This window comes from Penicillium antarcticum (genome assembly GCF_028974205.1).
Source record: "Penicillium antarcticum strain IBT 31339 chromosome Unknown utg000004l_segment0_segment0, whole genome shotgun sequence".
NCBI classification, from domain to species: Eukaryota; Fungi; Ascomycota; class Eurotiomycetes; order Eurotiales; family Aspergillaceae; genus Penicillium; species Penicillium antarcticum.
Window position 1 is genome coordinate 450,485 of NW_026695302.1, and position 21,867 is coordinate 472,351.

Below are 21,867 nucleotides of genomic sequence, written 5' to 3' on the forward strand. Positions count from 1 at the left end.
CTGTTAACCGCTTAGTTACGAAATGCAGCGAAAGTGTCCGAACTGCTCCTGAAATCTGCATCGGAACATTTGGTATCATACAAATCGACGTCTTCTTCAAAGATCACAGGATATTCTGCTGTTCAATTAGATCCAAATCTCGAGTGAAAGTAGTAACAGACACCGACGAATTGCGAAGTGCCCGTCCAGCACCATCAACAGCCTCAATAATAGTCCAAGCAAAGTACTCCTCACTCTCAATCCGAGTCTCAAATCCAACTTTCTCAAAATTCCCGACAAACTGATACCCATCCCACTGCTCCTGCGAGGCATAGATCCTCCACAGATGCACTTGGATTGCCCCATTCCAAGAAACATACCAAACTGTCGGACCCCCAGTGACCTCAGACAAAGCATAAACAACCGGCGAAGTCGCGGGCGCAGTAGTCAAATTAACCTTCCAATTCCGATACCAATAACCAGTTGGATCTTCTAGTTTTGTCTCGAAAACCATGTGCGAGTCGTCCAAAATGTGCTCGGTGAGCTATCGTTCAGCACCCCCAAGAAACGAAGACATTCCCGCTATACAGCGGCTGCACACTATCTTCTCTATCAGCGAGAAGACCCTGAGGCGAATAGTATCGATGCACAAGAGTGACATGCATAGTATCCATACCAATACGCAAGACGAGACCAGATGATGAAAGTGCCGTCTGATGGTGTTCATCATTTGCGTTATTAAGTAATGATATTGTCATGCCATTTTCATCTTCACCCCGAACTCGGACATGGTGTTGAGAGCTCAAATTTAAGCCGGGTTTGAGTGTAAAGTCTGACTTGTTACCGCCGAGTCGCCATAGAATGGATCCATCTTTGGGGGACATCTTGTATATAGTACTTGTGTGTCGTCCAGAGGTCAAGTAACTTCCGTCTTGCATCTTGTCGATTGAATCGAGGTGACTAAAGTAAGTGTCAGCGAGAATAATAGTCATTGTGTGCTGCATTGCATGGCTTGGAGGGACGTGGACATGGAGGTGGACATACAAGTAATCCCAATCTGTCTCGAAGGTCCGACCATCGCCCGTGATTGACCATCCCATTTCCATATTGGAATCCTTGATGTCAATTTGATCCGTCGCGTCCCATGTAAAGAGAACCTCTTTGGATTTGATATCGACTTCTTGGAATCCAGTAGCCCTCAGACACCCATCTACTGGTCCACTTACTGATGAAAGATCCCACGGTTTGGTCATCAGCCATGCTGTCGAAACGGAAGTTTTATTTTCAGCGATTCTCAATTCGTGAATGTCAGATTCTTTGCCAGCTTGGATGTCAGTGGAGTCTCGTTTTCTTTTGATCATGTGTAGATCTCTGTCGAGGAACATAGCAGATCCTGTGGCTTTGATTCCAATTCCATGGTTCAAGTTTGTCATGCATAGTTTTTCGTGACCATTTCTATGACAGAGATGGAGATTTTGTGCGAAGCCACCTTCTTGAGCGCCATTCCAAACTAGGTCCTGTGCTACTTTTTAGTCAAATGCATGATTGTAGACCGGCAAGGCTTAGTTGGACAATGACAGTGAATGACTTAGTCCAGTATGACTGTAGATATATGGACCGTTTTTATGATTGGTAAGATGATAAGGAGTCAGGAATATGTACCCTGGGGTGACATTGCCCTCCTCATAATGAGTTACGTTCAAGACAGGGGCGCAGAGATCTGGTCGTTATTGAAATTGATCTTAGCACCTCCAACCCTTGAAGCTCAGAGAAACCAAATTGGGCAAATTTAAGAAAGAGAACTGGCCAGTTTCTTTCAAGGGTAGTGTCACCTCAGGCGCAGTTCGAACAACCAAGGGAAAACACTGTCTTTGAAAGTGACAGATCCAGTGACGATCGTCCAATATTGTATTAGAAGCTGCATCAATGGTTTAACTATTGCATGCATATGCTCCACGATACGGTTTATTTTCTATCCTTTTGATTTATCAGAGGTCAGAAGATGCAAGCTCTGGAATGGAGCTATCCTGCGTAGCAACTGGTCGACAGCTGTGGATTTCCAAACTTATAGCTTAGTGTCAACGCCCAAATTCTCAAATGCCCTCACAATATACCTTGTCCCATTAACATCCACTTTATCTCCGACCTTCCAACGTGCCTCCCCAGTAAACCCATTCACCATAGAAGGCAAAGAACCAGCACCCTCCTCAACAACATACCTTTCCTTCCACCCCCCATCCCACTCCTCCCTCCTAGCACTAACACCAGCACCAGACTTCCTAACAACTAATGCACCCGACGGATCCCTCAACCGCGCATGGGTCTGAACTTGCCGCAAAGCCAGATACGTCCCCCAAATGCGCCCAAGGAAAGTCTTGACAACCTGCACACCTCTTTCTTTTTCACCATCCCCATCTCCATTTTCATTATCAGACTCAAGAACCCAAGAAATACCGAAACCCCCCTCCCCCCCAGGCCCACCCCGAAACGCCAACTCCCTCCAAACCTCCTCATACGCACACTCAGGCGCACCAGGTAAATCAGGTCTCGGCATGATACCCGTTTCAAGATCATCGCCATTAGGCAAAGTAACAAAAGTCCCACAATCGACGCTTTCAAAGGCATCATGGGAATCAAGTTCGTGGGAGAAAGATACTCGTACTGCGGTGATAGATGTTAGAAGGTCACGCTTTCCCGACTGGCGACGTGTTTTATGTACACGTACAAGGATCTTGACCCTCGACAATTCGCCGTCCGGCAATGGCCCAGTCGATTGCTCCTGTTCCCTTTTCCATGCGGAGGTCTAGATACCAGTCTTTTACGGACATGACGATTGTATCTGTTGTTTCTGAGGGTGGGTCTGGGAGCCAGCGGATTGAAATCCGGGTTGAGAAGCGGCATTCAGACTGGGCGGGTTTTGATGCGGGCATTTTCTTTGGTTAATGTTTGGGGTTGGTGCTGGATATAGAGTGGTGTCTTTGGGTCTTTGGGTGTTGGATGTGGTGGGTTGGGTTGGTCATCAGTTATAGGGTAGGGAGGCTATTTGTGGGTTTATCGGGGTAATTGGTGCTTTGTTGGAATTGGAGATGTAGAGATGAATTGGGAATGTAGAAGAGACGGGTAGCTGAGGTCGAGATGTTGCTTTTCTTATCTTTCCCCTCACCCCGCATCGCTTACAAGTTAAGATCTGGCGGAGTTTGCCGCTTGGAAGTATGTTATTGTGCATCGAAATACTACATGTCAGAAAGATATTGAACACTTCATTTACCAATCCTGATCTTATTTATTGGTAACTGCTCATACTATCCACCTCTTAATCCTAACTCTTGTCAACAGCAGTGAAAGTTAATCTACAACTCTGCCCCTTAGGCCTCGAAGAAATAATCTGATCATCCAATTTCATAGAAGCAGTCATATCCGCAGCAACCGTAGTCCTAAACCTCGAATAAACCTCCCTAAGAAGCATCTTCATCTCAACAAGTGCAAGACTAAGCCACAAACCCATTAGCAACAAAACACCAACCAACAGGAATATAGACAACTTACTTTTTCCCAGTACATCCCCTACCACCCGTAGCAAAAGCAAAGAAAAGCCTATTCCTCTCGGCAGCACCCGGTTCAACGAGCCACCTCTCCGGCCAAAATCGGTCAGGCTCAGGAAAAACATCCTCATCAACCCGGTGCACAGAATAAGGCTGACACCCAACAATAACACCACCGGGCACGAAAACCCCATCAATAACCCGACCACCCGTCGGAACATATCTCGGCAAAGACATAGGAATAGGAGGCGCACAACGCAAAGCCTCCTTGATAACAGCATCAAGGTAAACATAACTATCAAGCGGAGCATCAGCAGGCGCCGAAACCAGTTCCTGATGCAGGCGCTGCTGGAATGGTTGGTTTGGTGGCTGGGATAATTCCCACATTAGGAAACAGAGGCCGTCGCCTGTCGTGTCGATTCCGGCCGCCATGTGGTCTTTGCATTCTGCTGCTGCTTGCATTATTGTCAGGTTTGATTCTTTGCGGGTCAGTTTTTCGATTAGGCTGTGGGGATCGTGGGTGGCAATGGATGCGCTTTCTTGGACGTATACGTTTGCTTTGGGGGCGCTGCGGGGGTGTAGGAAGGTTGGGAAGTAGGGTGAAATGGATGGGAGGTAGTATTCCAGGAGGTTTTCTAGGCTATGTTAGCATGGATAGTGCTGGGTTTGGATTGGGGTGGAGAGGAGGGCTTACTCTGTAGGCTTTGGTGGTAGGTTAATTCGTGCATGATTTCATAGTCTTTGGGGTTGTCGAGGGATTTGAGACCGCCGGGGCTGAACATGAAATGGGTTACGCAGTCGAGGGCGTAGCAGTGGAGTAGGGACTGGTTGGTGAGATTGGTTAGTATATGCGACTATGTAGTCTATGGGCTGGACGTACATAGATATCCACGCTCTTCTGACCGGCTTCGGCACACTTGGACACGAATGTCGTGGCTCGTTCGTGGATAGCGGCCATGGGCTTTTCTTTCATAATATTGGACATGGCATATCTTTCCGCAAAGAGGCGTTTTCTCTTGCTATGCTATTTATTATCAGTACCGAGCTGCCTAACACAGTTCGCAAGTCTCACCTCATCTTTCTGTAAAGTAGAGAACATCGTCCTGGCTTTCCATCAATGTCTGCTCGGCATATACATGGGGGATGACAAGTACTCACTTAATCCGGAACTGCCTGAACAGATCATAATACTCGGTCTTATCATACCCACTTCCACTGGAGGCATAGATCTCCTTGATAGCATCCAGGCTCGTGAATGATACCTCATTAGGTCCGAGTCGGACGACCGGCCCATAGATCTTATGCAATCGGTGGATAGATTCGCGTCGATTGGCAGTAAATTCTTGATACTTGATCCATAGACTTGTGAAATGCGTATACCATGGCCCTGGTATCTTTGATAACGGCGAAAGAAGGCCTTGAATAGTGATATATCCGAAGATTAAGATGGCACCTGCCCACAGTGACAGCATATTGACGTTGTAGGACAATATGTCCCAGAGATGCAGAAGACAATATTTAGGATCTTGACAAGCGAAGATGCAGATCTTTGCATCCTTATATAGACCTTATCACATTGCATGGAGAAGACATACATAGTCCTAACTCAAACGGCTAAGGTTAGCCGATATCATTGGAGTGCGGGGGTAAGCGCGATAACGTTGGAACACCCCACGCCAAATAGGGAAACCATAGGAGAATCGAAGTTCGGAGGCTTGAGTAATTGGAGATGTGTTAGTGGTTCCCTATTCAAACTTATACCTGTATTTCGTGGCGCTTGGATCTACAGATAAGGTCGCCTTTACAACAGAAACGTGTTCAATATAATGATTGGGCATTCGCGCCTTACCTTGGAGAAAGTATATTATGAGATATTCATATTTGATACTAACTCAATTTGGTTCAATGTACTTGAATATTGCCCAACGTTGGATATGCATGTGTTAGTGTCGACTACTCGGATATACTTAACGGCCATAGCCGAGGCCGGCCCCAAAGCCCCAAAGCCAAATCTCTCTATTTCTAATTCTACTAAGCGAGCTAAGCATACCCCGAGCAGCATGTGTATTTTAGTGCCATATTTTGTCTACTGCCTGACAACCTACCTGTCACGTGCCCAAGTGAAGACGCTCCGGACACGGTATGACGAGACTGTGGCTGGTTAATCCAGCTGCTATCTCTTTGGTCGGCCTCACAATAAGCAGGGTTGCGGTGGACCAGCACTGCCACTGTGGATGTGGCTGTCCCGTTTCATTGTCAGGGTGTTAGGCGTGCCGGCTGAGCCGGATATGCAGATCCATCAATATCTGAGTCGAATTCTTTGATATAGAAATGTGTTTTTCGAGTGTACTCCATTTGCTGACTCAAGATAGGATGGATCTGGTCTGGAACTGGGCTTAGTTCTGGACCTCAAGCAAGGTGTATCATATGCATGGTTGGCAGGAACCTGGTACGCGGCTCCAAAAGTACCATACGAACACCCCTGGGTTGGATCGTTTCAAGTGATGAAATTGCAGAACCGAGGAAACAACTTGAAACGCAACGGTGTGCTCCGTTCTCCGTAGAAGACACGGTACGTGGTGGATCCCGTGATCTCTCAGCCACTTGACTCGCACATTCTGTGGCTTGACGTGTTGTCACTTCGGAGTGAAAAGACCCTGGATCGGAGGGTAGAAAACCCTCCTTAAGTTAGGCTTAGGTGTTAAGTTAGCGGGGTTAGCCTAGGCAGCCAGATTAAACCCACACAGACGCAAGTCGAAAGATGGAAGTGTTCTGGACTCGAAAATTAAAGGTTTGTACCTGTCGGCGCACAATATGGATCAACTCCACCATTCAGGAGAAAGTGTAGATTGAGAGATTCTAGACATCCCGTGTAGAGTAGTAAGCAGGGCTGAGAGTCTCGGCATGCTCTGTTGTGGTATGTGCTCCAAACCCCAGATACTTTCCCCCCTAGTAACTCTCTTCTCTCTTCTCTCTTTCCATTCCATTCACTCGTTCACCATCCAGCATTGGGTCCCTACTTTCACCCTTGCTGTCCTGTCGCTGATCCCATTCCTCCCCGCCTCGGAAACACGCGGGAGAAAACACAAACCTCGACTGGGTCGAGAGTTTGACGTCCCTGAGACTGCCAGTCCCGGCTGTGTGCCAAGCACCCAAGCCCCCTCCGTTCATTTGACTGCCACCTGACATATAAACAAAAGCCGCCGTCAGGTGGTCACACCGTCATCGTGCCTTTCCCTCATAACATCGACCCGAGCTCCGTGACGGAGCCTCTCGGCAAGATTCCTTCACACGGTTCGCGCGCCTCGCTCTTAGGGGGCTCCTTTGATCCTGCCTTTAGACGAGGGGGAGGCTTTCGCTCCAGAGAAGGGTATGCGAACGTCGCTCCTGCGAGCAAGCCCGGCGGGATGTACATGCCCAACACCCACTGGACCTGGTCCTTTGCGATCGTCACGCTCATCCAAACACTAGTGACACTGGGTCTTGAATGGTATGGAATTCACCTGCTTGGAAGGAAATCGAATACTGATCGCGTCTAGTTATATCTTCGCCAACTTCCAGATCCAAGAGATTCCGAACGACAGTCCCTCGTCCAAAACTATCCCCACTTTCCTCGCTCTTTACTCCTTCGGTTTCCTCTACGAACTCGTTTTGGTCTACGATGCCCTTCGCATGAAGAACACGATTCAGGTCATCGGGTTGTGTATTTGCAATATTGGACTCTTGATTTATGGCGCTGTTCAAGTGAACCAGATTCGAACTGCAGTTTCGGTTTTGGCCGATATGAACACCATCAGCCCAGTCGTCTGGGCTCAGTCTGAGCCGTTCCTGATCATCATTCCGTGTATTGTCGCATTGGGGACATTCTTGATGACATTTGTCGCTTGGAAGCTGTACGATGAGTTCGCCTGGACAATCTACAAGCACATTAGTGCCGATCTGCAGATGAAACGCCGTTATCTTACCTATCAGGTTCGTCTTTCGCCCGCACCTCCAACCAACACAACTAACTGCTTAGATCTACATCGCGCTGTTGAAATTCGATTTCTTCTTCTTCCTTGGTTTCACAGTCCAGTTCCTGGTCTTGGTCTCCTCGTCCAAGATGGACGCCGAGTTCGCGCTCACTGTAGCCGCTATCCCAGTGACAATTCTCATTCTGGTTTGCGGCGCATGGTTCGTGCGACGCGAAACCACGACGGGCATGGTCTGCATTATTGTAAGATATCTCTTTACTTCCTACTCTTCAACTACCACTGACAATATGGCAGCTCCTCTTGTTCGCAGCCATGGCCTACTTCATCTTCAAGTTGTTCCGCATGTACGATCCGCTAACCAGCCCACAATACCTGCCCGCACGACCTTCGATGACCTTCTTCGCAATCATCACCCTAGTCCTGATTGTGATCACCATCATCAACGCCTGTCTGTGCACGAACAACTTCAACCGCGGCCTCAAGCCCCACATCAATAAGAAGAAGAACAAGTCGGAAGAAAAGACGACCGAGCTCTCTTCAAACCTCACCCAAGTCCCCTCACGGATGATGATCGACTAACCGATCAAATCAACGAGAACAAAAAGGGTATTTGTTTCTATAATTATTTCGGGGCGTTGATTTCCGGGGCGTCATGTCTTTTTTCCCTTTCCTTTTCCTTCTCACATCTCACATATGTGAACAACTATCCAGTGGTCACATCTTGAATTTAGCCTGATACTTTTGTCTTTCCTTTTATCTGTGGTTTTCAGCTTTGGTGTCATACAGATGTTAACCACCTCTTATCGCATCCCCAAAATTCCTGTGATTCTATTTTCCCTCCCTGTTTTCTTCCCCTTGTGACTGCTTTCTCTTTCTTCTCTTACTCTCCTTTACATACCCCCTTTTCTCTCTGCACGAGTACTACCGACGGCGTTATCTGGTTGATTTGATTCCCCGGAGGTGTTCTCCATGTCTGTATGACAGCCCTTCAACGCTACAATATGAATGTGTGCTAGTCTTTAATATTAATAGACTAGACATCTGGAACGTTTCCTTGTAATCGCTTTCTATATAGAGTTTGGAGTATGAATGGGTTGAAACGTTCAATGCTACTCTCTCCCGCCTCTGTTTTATCTCAAATGCTATTCTCGCTCCTTCTTGGTTGTATGAGTATACGTATTAAATGTCAATTTAAAATGATAGAAAACACTGAAATCAAATCCTCATGGAAAAGTTCTCCATCGGGTTGGGATTTTTTTGGCTCAATATCCAAGAAGCATGATTCCACAGATGTCGCCGCAAAAGGTAAAGAACGAAAAGATCTCACTCTCATTCTCACTTCTACTTCTCACTGGTACTTGTTCATCACACCGAAACCTCGAGATGGCATTCGCTAAAGGTCTTTGCGGTATTAGCGGTTATAATCAAGTCCTGCGCAATTTCTCCTCCGCATAACCTGTCCTCATAACTTATTCTCATACCCTGATGTCATAGCCTGTCTTCTCCGTTGTTCATCTCATATTACCGAAGAGGACCGAAAAGATTATAAGGAGCAATGGGCAGACGAGCTGCAGGAGCTAGTCGCCCTAGACATCGCACCCGTGCGCGTCTCCCTAAAAGACTTTCCACGGCTCAAGAATCTCAGTATTGGAGCCCATACGCTATGCTATTTAGCTCGAAATACAGGAGATGGAAAGAAGCAGCTTGACTTGAAGTCTTTCAATCTTGTTGATCATATCCCGTCTACTCTTAGGTCTCTCCAGGTTTACGGGCACGGACAGTCCGCAGATAACCCCTATCTGGATTACGAATCTGATCTAGATATCAATGCCCAAATTGAGCAATTGGCGCGTGAGCAAGGTGTCAAACTGCGAGGACTGATGATTTTTGGAGGCGTTGATCCTTGTATTTCAAATGGCAGGACTGTGGATGAAAGGTCGGATGACAACAGGTTTGATGAGGTTGATGATGACGTTGGATAATAATGTCAATCGCGAATCAATGCTGTCACCAGTGTAAATTAGTCTGGTACTGTCAAAGTGCGGAGTGATTTGCTCTACGACTTCCTTAGGTATCCGAGACCGAGCGTGGTCGAAGCTCGTTGTCCACAAATGGAGCCGCGACTGTGCAGCATTTCTCTATTCCTGGTCACAATACTTGATAAATCTATGTATAAAGTATTCTAGACTTAAGGCAGATGATCAAAGCGAAGAGGTTCCGCTATAAGCAAGTACTTGAGGTAAGACCAGTAGGATAGTGGCTGTAATAGGGTATAGGCGGGTTTCTTTCTTTTATTCTTTTCTTTTCTGTCGATATACCCAGTAGTATAGAGCTTTATCTATCTATAACGAAGTTAGTAGTGGAAAAACAAGATATATAGATTAGCTTTACTAGAGGACGTATGTACTGAATAAAAGTAATCATAATGTACCTTAGTCGACATTGAATTATATAAGTCAATAGTAGATAAAGCTCAATTATATGGAGAAATAGGAAGGCAGACCGGCTGGAGGGAAGAGCTGTTCTTTTATGATGCCGTTCGATCGATTTGGGCAAACATCATAGGGATTATTATTTGTGTCGTTGTTTCTATAAATGTCAAGTTTTTGTACAAACCACTCTACGGACTACATTATATATTTCAAGTCCCATGAGGCTTCATAGAAGGTGAGTATGCTGATTCAAAAGAAAAAAGCTATTTACCTCAGTAGTTGACTACATGTAAATCTCAGAGATTGCAAGACTAGCAAGTGTCAAATGTCCGAACTGGCCAAGACGAGGAACTACTTTGAAGTTGGCTGTTTTATTGGTGGATCTAAGTGTACTGATAATACGTGTAATGATCGCAAATTTTGCCTACAACAGCCACACGGTACAATTCGAATACGGTAAGACCTAAGAAACCGTGATCGTGGCCTCAACTCCGCAAACCTCCTTCTCCCTCTTTTTGTCCAGATCCTCTCTCAACTTCTTTCTTTTCTTCTGGAACTCAATTCCATTTCTCTAATTTCTTCACAATCCTTCATTCCCGACTAATTACAATGGTAAGCTCCATCCAGTCCACTGACCGCGACGATAAAGCCAGCATTCTACCCCATCTACCATCCATCACCGTCTATTGAAGCCACACCACCCAACAATGCCACAGCAACTGACATTTCTATCAGGCCTCTCCCCGTCCCGCCTCCCCTTTGACGTCCGGCGCCGAGTCCGGCGCTGACTCGAAGTCCGCCGGTGCTGCTGCCACTGGCTCCTCCGTCAGCCGTCCCTCCTCTCCCTCTACCCCCGGTGGACCTCGCGCTGCCATGCGCCGCCGTGCTGCTGCCGACCACAAGGAGACTCTGCGCAATGCCCGCCCTAGCTCTACCCGCTCTGCTGGCGCCGGTGGTTCCTCCGGTACCATGCTGAAGCTCTACACTGACGAGAGCCCCGGTCTCCGCGTTGACCCGGTTGTTGTTCTGGTTCTGAGCTTGGGTTTCATTTTCTCGGTTGTTGGTCTTCACGGTAAGAACATGCGGAATCTAATTGCTGGTCGACAGCTCAGACATGAATGTGTGCTAATTACTCCTTTAGTCATCGCCAAGGTCACCCGCAAGTTCTCTGCATAAATCTGAACAACCTCCTTTCTCGCACGGTCGATGTCTCGTGAGATAGCCCGACACGGCCCATGTGCTCCGGACATTGACTATGCGAACCTTGAACACGAACTCGACCCCCCTTCCTCCTACCACCTCCTCTATACCCTATGAACTTTCGGCTGTTTTCTATTGATGGCGCTGGAATTATTCATTCCGAAACAGCTGGCGTGATTCCGTTTTCATTTTGTGGTGTTTCATTTGCGGTTGCAAAAGAGTCCCTCAAAGACCTATCGGCGGTATAGGTCAGTCTGGATAGACTTGATCCTATGGTATTTCTTGGTTTCTGGTGTCTGCCGTTTGTTCCTTGGCGATATTATGCGCTGGATTCAACCGCAGCAATTAGACCTGGAGTATCATGGACTTGTATCCAGACGTTGTCTGTACAATATGAGAATTCAATGTGTACCTGACATTGAACTAACTTGGTACCCTGAACTTTGGCTCGTCTTCTTCATGCATAGTCATTCTTTTTGCCTTGTTTTCCTCTTCAGATGCATACACCGTTGTAGTGAGTAGTCAGTCCGCCACATCTGGTATTACTACCAAATCGCCACGACGAATCTTGCGACCATCTTGCAGGATTCAGTACCCGCAGTGGCTCAAGGGTTGCTTGGCTCCTAATTGCCTAGATCGTACAGCCTTAGTAGTCTGAATTGTGTCTTGTTGTCATTCCCAGCCAGCACAATATGCGATGGACAATGTATCAGGCTAAGATCAACCACAATTTCATCACCACCCAATCCACTCAATATCCCGCTTAGAAACAGACATCACAGAATGTCACCGGAGAAATAGTCTAAGGGTATTGAGCTGAGCAATAGCGTAGCAAAAGCAGCTGTAATTCCATATACCGGTGACCGCATGTTATATCGAATATTGGGCGTCTGTGAGAAACATATCAGAGCACATACAGCCATACATCACGTACAATGAAAGTTTATAAAACCCAGAGCTCCCACGCCCGAAGAATATAGAACTTGAAAGCGTAGGGATTGACCGTGGATCTGGGGTGAGGGAGGTCGGGCGACTTAGTCACGACGATATAAAAAGGTTCCTTATGACGATGTGTATGTATTTTATATTTGTATAAGTACCTACATGTAGTGAGGGGCATTATATAACTTGTGTCGAAGCTTTTTAGTTACGCAGAATAACTCAATATGGTTCCGTGGTAGCTCACCGCCGGCCAGGATGGGTGGCCGACGGGCCGTCGGCCACCATACCATGGATGATCCAGTTAGGGCTTTTTGTTAAGGCCTGACACATTACGTTAGTCTACCCTGGTAGTCTATCATTATAAGATATTTCTCGAATTTTTTTTTTACCAAATGCCTTGTTCTAGATCGCGCATGGACTGTGTGGTCGGTAAAATAACTGGGGAACGTTTGATGATGCATAGCCTTTAGTCTCAATGGAAGACCTTTGCAAGTACAGGTGTCTAGGATTCATCCATACCGGGAAGATAATCCTGGTTCTGACAGACTTGGAAGCTTAAGTTCTCTTGAATAGACTCGATAGCAGAAGGTCAATATACCTAGCCATATGATATTGAGTAGACCATCTAGACCGGCATAGTATGCCCTACGCAAGTTTAGAATGAGTACGCCACTAAATGCCTGGCGAGCATTTAACCTAATTCACAGACAGAGTACGCGACCTTATTGGTATGTCACATATAAACATGCCAAGCAGAGGTAGATAGTGGACCCTGAACAGAAATAATGCGATCGAGTAAAAGAGTGATAACCCTCCTATTAGACCCGATATCCCCGGATCCATTTAGCATAAAAAGGCGTATGTAATTGGCGCTGGAAGAAAAGCTCACTGCCGAGCAACTCTTAGTTCTCTCGGGAGGTCTTATCTTGCCCCCTGATGAACCAATCACGGCCACGCCACAACCCTAACTGATAACACGCACCCACCAATGGCGAACATCCCAAAGTGTGCAATTCACCAATGGAATGTTCAATTGACTCGAAACTGCCCCAGAGTGGCTCTTGATATACCGGGACCTACTGTTAGTCTCAATTGCCATGTGCCGCCCCAGACGCAAAACCGCATGGCATTACGAGAGCCACAGCTTATCTGACAATCGAAACCCATCCTATCTAAGCTTCAATCAGGAATCAGCATGTGCCCCAGATGCGAGTTCGGAGTAGTGGTATGCTCCGATGTCTTACCCTATATGAAGTCGCGACCCTCCGGTCTATGCACTTCCAAATACAGGACCTATACTTGAGCCAAAAGTACCACTTACATCTGGAATACCATTGGCTAAGTCTACCTATTGAAAGTAACATTTTATACCCCCCATTTGTTGCTGGTCCTACCTCATCCAGCTATGGCGGACTCTCTTACCTTCACGGCGCCTTTGTCCAAGGCTTTTGGATATGGAATCATCCTTGGACTGGGGTTTGCCTTTGCCCTGTTGATGATCTTTATTACTTGGGCTCTAAAACGGTAGGACTCTATACCTCCCTTGATTCAGCTCAAGTAAGCTAATAATACCCGTGATAGCTACCAAAATGAAGTCCAAACATCAGAAATGTTCTCAACTGCCGGCCGGTCAGTAAAGTCAGGACTTGTCGCTGCTGCTGTAGTCAGTAGTTGGACATGGGCTGCCACCCTTCTTCAGTCGTCCGCAGTGGCATATAAATACGGGGTCTCGGGTCCATTCTTCTACGCATCGGGTTCGTATCCGCCGAACAGAGGGAAATAACAGGACAATTAACATCTCCCATAGGCGCCACCGTCCAGATCCTTCTCTTCGCAACAATCGCAATTGAACTAAAACGTCGCGCACCAAATGCCCACACCTTCCTAGAAGTTATCCGCGCGCGCTATGGAACAATCGTCCACTGCGTCTTCATTGTATTCTGCCTCATGACCAACATTCTCGTCACAGCAATGCTCCTCACCGGCGGTGCAGCCGTGATGACCTCTCTGACCGGCGTACCAACAGCAGCAGCCTGTTTCCTCCTCCCAATCGGTGTGGTTCTATACACCCTGTTCGGAGGTATCAAAGCGACCTTTATCACAGATTATATGCACACAGTGGTCATTCTAGTGGTAATCTTCCTCTTCGCCTTCTCAGCCTACGCCACCAATGCCGAACTAGGCTCCCCATCGAAAGTCTACGACGCCCTAGTAGCAGCCTCTAAGCGCCACCCGGTCGAAGGCAACGCAGAAGGCAGCTATCTGACTATGCGCTCAAAGGAAGGCGGTATCTTCTGGATCATCAACTTGATCGGTAACTTCGGTACCGTCTTCCTTGACAACGGCTACTACAATAAGGCAATCGCCGCCAGCCCCGTGCATGCTTTCCCCGGCTACGTTATTGGCGGTTTGTGCTGGTTTGCCATTCCCTGGCTTTGCGCTAGCACAATGGGAATTTCTGCATTGGCACTGGAAGGAACGCAGCGTATGAGCACCGACGATGTCACTGCTGGACTTGTTCTCCCCTTTGCGGCTGTTAAGCTACTAGGGTACAGTGGTGCTGTTGCCACGACATTGATGATCTTCATGGCTGTTACATCTGCTTTCTCGGCTCAGTTGATTGCCGTTTCTTCGATCTTTACCTATGATATCTACCAGGCCTATATCGATCCCTCTGCGAAGGGCAAGAGACTAGTTTGGATCTCGCACATGTCTTGTATCGTCTACTCGATCATCATGGCTGGCTTCGCTACCGGTCTCTACTATGCCGGTATTGGAATGGGATACCTCTACCTACTCATGGGTGTCATCATCTCGTCAGCTGTATTCCCAGGCGCAATGACCCTCCTCTGGAAGGGCCAGAATCACATCGCAGCTGCAGTCTCACCACCACTCGGCCTGGCAGTTTCCCTCATTGCCTGGCTAGTCACAGCAAAGAAAGAGTCCGGCATCCTGACGGTCGACACAACCGGCGCCAAGTGAGCATCCATCCCACCGTTCAGACCAAAATACGATACTAACAGAAACCCCAGCTACCCAATGCTAGCGGGGAACGTCGCTGCCCTCCTGAGCCCAGTAGTCTTCAGTCCAATCCTGACCTACGCATTCGGCCCGCAAAACTACGACTACGAGTCCATGCGCGCAATCCGCAAAGTGGACGACACAGAAGTGGCCGCAGCAGCACACATCGATCTCGAACTCGTACCTGGTGAAACAGCCCCTGAAGCAGGTCAAACAGAAGAAGAAAACCGGCAACTAAACCGCTCAGCATTGTACGCGCGAACCCTGACGATCTTCATGGCATTGGCATTCCTAATTCTCTGGCCGATTCCCATGTACGGATCTTCCTATGTATTCAGTCGGAAGTTCTTTACCGGCTGGGTTGTTGTGGGCATTATTTGGTTGTTCTTTACGCTGTTTGGTGTTGTTGTTTTCCCACTTTATGAGGGTCGTGAGAGTATCTGGCGTGTTGCTAGAATGATGGCGTTTGATTGTGTTGGTGTGAGGCCTGCTGTTTATCGGGGACGGAAGGCTGGTGCAGAAACTGGGGAGGCGACGCCTTCTGGTGTGCAGACTCCTGATGTTGTTGGGGAGAAGCGGGAGAAGGTTAAGGGGTATGAGGTGTGATTACGACTTTTGTGGGTTTCTTTATATTTGTTTGAGCTTTCTATACCCCCTTGTTATATGTTTGAATTAAGATGCATACGAATTTTATGTCAGATTGATTGGTATGCTGTTTAGCAAAATCATCCCGATAAATCAGTACACGGGGGGAAACTATACTTAGAGGTATAGAAAGCGGAATGTCCCTTGGGAAAAAGCCAGATCAATGAGTTTGTTTCTCATGAACTTGCCTGTGACATGATGGTCTCGAAGTGCTAAATAAAGTGAAATAGCAATGCACTTGGACAGCAACTTGTATGTCTTACCAGTTACATATGTATAGATGTGTCTATTTTCTGTGAGGAGTGATGTATAGGAAAGATTGAAAGATTGTAAGAAGAAGAAGAATAAGAAGAAGAACAAGGAGCAGAAGAGGTCAATTATAGTCACTGAAAACAAAAAATCTGAATTGTTTGTTGATGGAAGATGGCAAATTACCGCACAACTGTCATGCCATTACACACCGAACAATGATAAAGCGCATTTCGTGCAACAAAAATATGGAAACAGCCCAATGAATAAATTGCTAGATGCCAATATGGCAAATTAAAAGATGAACACAACGCCAATAGGCTTAAGCCCACGAAGTTAAGCCAAGGAATGCACCTCACCACCAAACCCCTCAACACTCTCCGAATCACCTGCTTTCTCATGCTATCAAGAATCAACCACATTGAAGCTCTGCTCACTTGTATCCTAGACCACCCTGTGCCTGAGGGGGAGGACCGGGGGGCTGCTGCCAGTTTTGAGCTCCCGGGGGTGGCTGGATGCCGTACTGCCCACCTGCTGGAGGTCGAGTCTCCGGTGTGATATCCGGCCGGTCGCTGTTGATCAATTGGTTAGTGGGCATGTCCAAGAGTGGAGGACTTGGCTCAATATTGAGGTGGAGCCTACCGTAGGTCTTGAGTGTATCGGCATGTGTAGCATTGGACCTCCTATTCGGTGTATTAGTATAGGATAATGGCAATGTGCTCCATTATAAGGATGCTTACCTTGTACTTGTGAATGGCAAGGGGAATCAGAGGCTATATTGGGAACATTGTTAGATATGTTGAGTGATCCTTGGACAACACTCGAGCCTCAACTTACAATGAAACAGACGGTGAAGAATGGCCTGAAAATGTATTAGCTAAGTCCAATGTCCCAGAAGAGAACGGGAATATATTCGGAACTGTCAACATACCATCGAGTAATGCAGTGCCCATTCCAATGTTGGCCTGATTGAAAAGGTAAATAAAACTCCCCATATACAGTGACGTCAGAACTCACAGTTGTAGCAGTATGCGCGGACATGCTCATAGCCTTCAAGCTGAGACGAGAACTCTGGATAATGTATTAGTATGCTTAATGTAACCACCTGGACACGACGGGGCCCATTGCATCAACAGCACAGATACCCGCCGCAACAGCTCCAGGGACAGGGTCCACTTGGTGCCTGGATCGCGGGTCTTTCCTGGACGACTTACCATGAGTTCCGAAAGTGATACAGAAAGCCATGGTGATATCTAGGGATGAATGAAGCAGCGCACAAGTACTGAAGAGATTGAATCGGGGGCTATTTGAGGAATTGCAGATCGATTGAAAGCGAAGGCAGCGGCTTTGGGGTGTGGCGCTGTGGCTTGGCAGTATCACGTGACCCAATATCATGACATGTGATTGGCCCCTTTCCGCAGTACTGTTTACTTTGATACTTCAACATGATCTTGTTTTACATGATCAAGGCTCTATTCTTGAGTTGCTTGAACAAATGCGCCTATAACGGGCGGCGATTGATTCCAGCATGAAGAAGCCATGCACAAATTGATCGTAGAATAAGAAAATCGCTTGAAAAACCACATGTTTTCCGGGATATCACCTCCAAAATTGTTGGACGTATGTATACGCTCAGGTTGGTTCAGTCGCGTTCACTGGGTTTTGAAAAGGAGGATGGCGCAGTGGCCGAGGTAGAAGTAGATGAAGTGCTTCGTTTCTATCGACATGTCAGTCTCGAGCCATGTAGAATGTGATGTGCTCAGCGTACCGTGTGTCACGAAGCTGCCAAAGTTGCGTCCAACAACACAGTGCCAGGTAGCGCCCTTGCGAGAATCGAACTGTGTATGGGGTTAGCGACGCGATTGAAGCGGGGTAGGTAGAGTCGCGGACCTCTTTCTTGATGTATTGGGCGATGTCCTGAAGAATCGTTAGCATCAACTTTGTTTTCCGGATTGTCTACTGCAGGTGCATACCTTTTCCACATGGTACTTCTCCATGGCATCAATGGCTGCGACATAATTTAGCTTGAGTCACGCGCGGGGCTTTCGGGGGGTCATACCAAGGGCAATGGCCTCCTGCTGCATATCCTCGGTCTAGGGAAGATTAGAATGATATATGCAAAGCTCAGTGTGCCTGTGACCTTACCATGTCGACGGACTTGATCTGCGCTGTAGGAACGTATTTAGCCCGAATCATTTGTGCCTTGGGGCCAAACTTACCCTCCATCTTCTCATTCTTGTCTCCAGCGGAAGTGGTCATATTTGCGAGTCTAAAGGTAAAGGGTTATGCTTTGAAGGCGAAGAAGAATGCGACAAGGATTTAAGAGAGAATATGGGAGAATGAGATGGGCAAACCAATTGCGCGGTGATAACCCGACGACCCCAGGCAAATCGACTTTACTGCCGGGTCCGAGCTCTCACCGCCCCATCCACCGCTTCTGGCACTATACAAGAAAAAAAAGTTTTCTCCGAATAACTTTTCAGTCTTCACACTTCAGAAGGCTTGACCACCGAACACCATGGAGAGCACCAGAGTGTTCGTGAGTGGTCTTCCACCAACATGCTCTAATGACCAGCTTAAGAAGCACTTTTCAACACGCTTCCAGGTCACAGACGCTCATGTCCTGCCTAAACGTAGGATGGGCTTCGTTGGCTTCAAGAGCCATGAAGTAGCTCAGCAAGCTGTTACACATTTCAACAGAACATACATGAAGATGTCGAAAATCTCTGTAGACATCGCTCGTCCGGTATGTTCCCTCTGCTCCATTGATTCAGCCACTTAGTTTCGCCCGTGCAAGCTGACCAATGAAGGTGGTCTTGAGACTGACCCGTTTTATTGCAGATCGAATCCAATGCCGCTGAGGATGTTCATCCCACACGCAGACGTGATGCCACGAATGATAAGGATACATCGTTGGACAAGAAGCGCAAGCGCGACGGAGAAGACAAATCCCAGGACCCTAAGCTACAGGAGTACCTTTCACTGATGGGACAGTCATCCAAGACTCGGACATGGGCCAATGATGATGACATGGCTAAGCCGTCTGCAGTGGCTGCTCCCGTGATTAACCAACCCGTCCAGGAAAATACTCAACCGGAAGAGCTACCTTCACACCCAAAGAAGGTCAAGACAGAAAAGTCTTCTGTGGTAGAAAAAGCTCAACCCGAGCCCATGGTGATTGACAAGTCTGGTGAGGAAAAGAATCAAGAGGAGCCAGAGCAGGACAATGCGGAACCTGAAGAGGCTGCACCTGTATCTGATGCGGATTGGTTGCGATCAAAGACTAGTCGTCTGTTGGGTCTTCTCGATGAGGAAGAGCAAGATGAATTCGATCAACACAAGCCTGAGGCACCTGCTGATTCTGATTCGGGATCCTCGGCTGGTGATAAGTTGCCACCAGTGCGCAGTGAATCGCGCACTGAGGCCGTTGAGAACATTGCGCCCAATATGATTGACGTTGACAGCGAAATCCGAGAAGCTCCAGAGCCAGAGGTCCCGGCTCCGGAAGATCCTAATCTGGATCTCATTCGGAACTCCGCTCGTCTGTTCCTCAGGAACCTTGCATACGACACAACCGAAGCGGATCTTCAGCCGCTGTTTGAACGCTTCGGAAAGATTGACGAGGTTAGTTCTTGCTCTTCTTTCTCTCTCTTTCTACCCTGCCCATTCCCCAAGGCTTGCTGGCTTTCAGCCGCTTGCCGAGTGCTCAAATGATGATTTTCCCGATAGGGACATCCGATGCAATAGCAGATGATGTGACCTGGACAAGAGATTTTAGTAGATGCTTCTTGACTATCTGAAGAGCAACTCATCGATATATATTCATACACCAATGCCTTGAAGATTGAATACTAATTGGGTACAGATTCATGTTGCTTTCGATACCCGCTCCACAACCAGCAAAGGTTTCGCTTATGTACAGTATGCCGATGCCGAAGCTGCCGTCCAGGCCTACCAAGGTCTTGATGGAAAGCAATTTCAGGGTCGACTTTTACACATCTTGCCAGCGTCTGCGAAGAAGACTTACAAGATTGACGAGTACGAGCTATCAAAGCTTCCTCTCAAGAAACAGAAGGAGATAAAGCGGAAGATGAACGCTTCGTCATCTACTTTTAGCTGGAACTCCTTGTACATGAACGTGAGTTATATTTCTACTTCGTCCAAAGAAAAAGAAAAAAGCTAACCCGACACAGGCCGATGCTGTAATGTCTTCAGTGGCTGGCAGGCTTGGAGTCTCCAAATCAGATCTTCTGGATCCCACATCGTCTGATGCTGCTGTCAAGCAAGCACATGCTGAAACGCATGTTATTCAGGAAACGAAAGCTTACTTCGCCAACAACGGCGTCAACATCGACGCTTTCAAGCAGCGTGAGCGTGGAAATACGGCTATCCTAGTCAAGAACTTCTCATATGGCGTCAGCTCCCAGGAGCTGAGGAGCTTGTTCGAACCTTACGGCACGATCATTCGCCTCCTGATGCCACCTAGTGGTACGATTGCTATTGTGGAGTTTGGCCGACCTGATGAAGCCCAGAAGGCTTTCAAGGGGATGGCATATCGCAAGATGGGTGATTCCATATTATTCCTTGAGAAGGCGCCCAAGGACCTGTTTGATTTGTCAGTGACACCACGCCCTGTTGCTCCAGAGTTGCGGGGCAAGGATCAGGGATTCTCAACTGCCGACACATTTGCTGCAGAGGCCGACGAGAGCGTAGAAACCACGACCCTCTTTGTAAAGAACCTCAACTTCATAACCACCAACGAAAAGTTCTTGGAAGTCTTCCGGCCGCTGGACGGCTTTGTTGCTGGACGCATCAAGACCAAGCCCGACCCCAAGCGACCCGGACAGACTCTCAGCATGGGTTTCGGTTTCGCGGACTTCAAGACCAAGGCTCAAGCCCAGGCAGCTCTTGCAACCATGAACGGTTACAAGTTGGATCAGCACGAGCTTGTCATCCGAGCCTCTCACAAGGGCAAGGATGCTGCCGAAGAACGGAGACGTGAAGACACAGCGAAGAAGGTTGCTGCACGCCGCACCAAGATCATCATCAAGAACTTGCCGTTCCAGGCCACCAAGAAAGATATTCGATCCCTGTTCGGGGCCTACGGACAACTTCGGTCAGTGCGTGTTCCTCAAAAATTCGATCGGTCGGCTCGTGGTTTCGGTTTTGCGGACTTTGTAAGCGCTCGCGAAGCGGAGAATGCCATGGACGCGTTGAAAAACACGCATCTCCTGGGCAGAAGATTGGTTTTGGAATTCGTCAACGAGGAGGCTGTCGATCCCGAAGAGGAACTGGCGCGCTTAGAGAAGAAGGTAGGGGAACAGGTGGACAGGGTCAAGCTCCAACAGCTTACTGCTGGCGCTGGCCGCAAGAAATTCACCGTAGGAGGGCAGGAGGAAGAGGCATGAAGCTCTCCTTTCTCCCTTTGCTACCGGCGCCATAGGATTGGCTGCTCACCACCCCTTGCAGATTGATGTCCAATGTACGATTACTTGCATACTACTACACGTAGGTAAAAAAGATACCCCGAACACGTTCCTGTCAATTGTTCACTGCAGTCTCCCGTCCTCGTGCATCTAAGGCGTAGTTTAGTGTTCTCTTAGTGTATAACCCTACTTGTCGCCCTGTGCCAACACTTCCCATCCCCACACTTCCCCAACTAGACTTCACCTTGGATTGCAGGGTCATCTCAAGCTAGTCTAGCTTAATTTACTGATGGTACGCAGGACCGCCATCAACAGAGATCATCCAAGCCTTCATTCCTTGGGTAGTACCCGATGGTAGCAGAGCATTCCTTGTCCCGCGCCTTCAGGCGACGTCGTTGGACCACCAACATTCCAACGCCGCCATGATTGCCACTGATTATTGACAATTGTTGTTGAC

At 47.8% G+C, this 21,867-nt stretch overlaps 10 protein-coding genes across 10 annotated transcripts; 5 read left to right on the plus strand and 5 right to left on the minus strand.

Moving 5' to 3' along the window:
- Positions 1 to 103: 103 nt before the first annotated feature.
- N7508_004121 (uncharacterized protein) lies at positions 104 to 1,239 on the minus strand (the record flags this gene model as incomplete). Its single annotated transcript, XM_058462187.1, has 4 exons — positions 104 to 523; positions 579 to 939; positions 1,024 to 1,159; positions 1,206 to 1,239. 4 exons carry the CDS (start codon positions 1,237 to 1,239, stop codon positions 104 to 106), a joined length of 951 nt encoding a protein of 316 aa, XP_058320812.1.
- An 805-nt stretch (positions 1,240 to 2,044) lies between these two features.
- Positions 2,045 to 2,909, minus strand: N7508_004122 (uncharacterized protein; the record flags this gene model as incomplete). The annotated part of the gene is made up of 2 exons (XM_058462188.1): positions 2,045 to 2,640; positions 2,705 to 2,909. 2 exons carry the CDS (start codon positions 2,907 to 2,909, stop codon positions 2,045 to 2,047), a joined length of 801 nt encoding a protein of 266 aa, XP_058320813.1.
- A 389-nt stretch (positions 2,910 to 3,298) lies between these two features.
- Positions 3,299 to 5,077, minus strand: N7508_004123 (cytochrome P450; the record flags this gene model as incomplete). Its single annotated transcript, XM_058462189.1, has 6 exons — positions 3,299 to 3,467; positions 3,526 to 4,156; positions 4,216 to 4,345; positions 4,402 to 4,545; positions 4,594 to 4,624; positions 4,680 to 5,077. Coding segments are annotated over 6 exons (1,503 nt in total), but the record flags the coding sequence as incomplete, so codon positions are not given.
- Positions 5,078 to 6,282: 1,205 nt separating this feature from the next.
- Positions 6,283 to 8,074, plus strand: N7508_004124 (uncharacterized protein; the record flags this gene model as incomplete). The annotated part of the gene is made up of 5 exons (XM_058462190.1): positions 6,283 to 6,312; positions 6,722 to 7,011; positions 7,061 to 7,493; positions 7,540 to 7,737; positions 7,790 to 8,074. The coding sequence occupies 5 exons, from the start codon at positions 6,283 to 6,285 to the stop codon at positions 8,072 to 8,074; spliced, it is 1,236 nt and encodes a 411-aa protein (XP_058320815.1).
- An 804-nt stretch (positions 8,075 to 8,878) lies between these two features.
- Positions 8,879 to 9,477, plus strand: N7508_004125 (uncharacterized protein; the record flags this gene model as incomplete). Its single annotated transcript, XM_058462191.1, has 2 exons — positions 8,879 to 8,903; positions 8,990 to 9,477. The coding sequence occupies 2 exons, from the start codon at positions 8,879 to 8,881 to the stop codon at positions 9,475 to 9,477; spliced, it is 513 nt and encodes a 170-aa protein (XP_058320816.1).
- Positions 9,478 to 10,536: 1,059 nt separating this feature from the next.
- Positions 10,537 to 11,103, plus strand: N7508_004126 (SEC61-beta family protein; the record flags this gene model as incomplete). The annotated part of the gene is made up of 3 exons (XM_058462192.1): positions 10,537 to 10,539; positions 10,663 to 10,999; positions 11,069 to 11,103. The coding sequence occupies 3 exons, from the start codon at positions 10,537 to 10,539 to the stop codon at positions 11,101 to 11,103; spliced, it is 375 nt and encodes a 124-aa protein (XP_058320817.1).
- A 2,371-nt stretch (positions 11,104 to 13,474) lies between these two features.
- Positions 13,475 to 15,696, plus strand: N7508_004127 (sodium:solute symporter family protein; the record flags this gene model as incomplete). Its single annotated transcript, XM_058462193.1, has 4 exons — positions 13,475 to 13,593; positions 13,651 to 13,823; positions 13,877 to 15,047; positions 15,102 to 15,696. 4 exons carry the CDS (start codon positions 13,475 to 13,477, stop codon positions 15,694 to 15,696), a joined length of 2,058 nt encoding a protein of 685 aa, XP_058320818.1.
- A 721-nt stretch (positions 15,697 to 16,417) lies between these two features.
- Positions 16,418 to 17,229, minus strand: N7508_004128 (rhodopsin family protein; the record flags this gene model as incomplete). The annotated part of the gene is made up of 7 exons (XM_058462194.1): positions 16,418 to 16,556; positions 16,627 to 16,667; positions 16,725 to 16,757; positions 16,822 to 16,846; positions 16,916 to 16,949; positions 17,002 to 17,055; positions 17,199 to 17,229. The coding sequence occupies 7 exons, from the start codon at positions 17,227 to 17,229 to the stop codon at positions 16,418 to 16,420; spliced, it is 357 nt and encodes a 118-aa protein (XP_058320819.1).
- A 407-nt stretch (positions 17,230 to 17,636) lies between these two features.
- On the minus strand, positions 17,637 to 18,243 carry N7508_004129 (dynein light chain DYN2; the record flags this gene model as incomplete). The annotated part of the gene is made up of 7 exons (XM_058462195.1): positions 17,637 to 17,701; positions 17,753 to 17,822; positions 17,875 to 17,901; positions 17,958 to 17,992; positions 18,044 to 18,077; positions 18,130 to 18,152; positions 18,204 to 18,243. The coding sequence occupies 7 exons, from the start codon at positions 18,241 to 18,243 to the stop codon at positions 17,637 to 17,639; spliced, it is 294 nt and encodes a 97-aa protein (XP_058320820.1).
- A 232-nt stretch (positions 18,244 to 18,475) lies between these two features.
- Positions 18,476 to 21,392, plus strand: mrd1 (RNA-binding ribosome biosynthesis protein MRD1; the record flags this gene model as incomplete). The annotated part of the gene is made up of 4 exons (XM_058462196.1): positions 18,476 to 18,730; positions 18,826 to 19,608; positions 19,850 to 20,122; positions 20,178 to 21,392. The coding sequence occupies exons 1-4, from the start codon at positions 18,503 to 18,505 to the stop codon at positions 21,390 to 21,392; spliced, it is 2,499 nt and encodes an 832-aa protein (XP_058320821.1). The 5' UTR covers positions 18,476 to 18,502.
- Between the last annotated feature and the right edge of the window lie 475 nt (positions 21,393 to 21,867).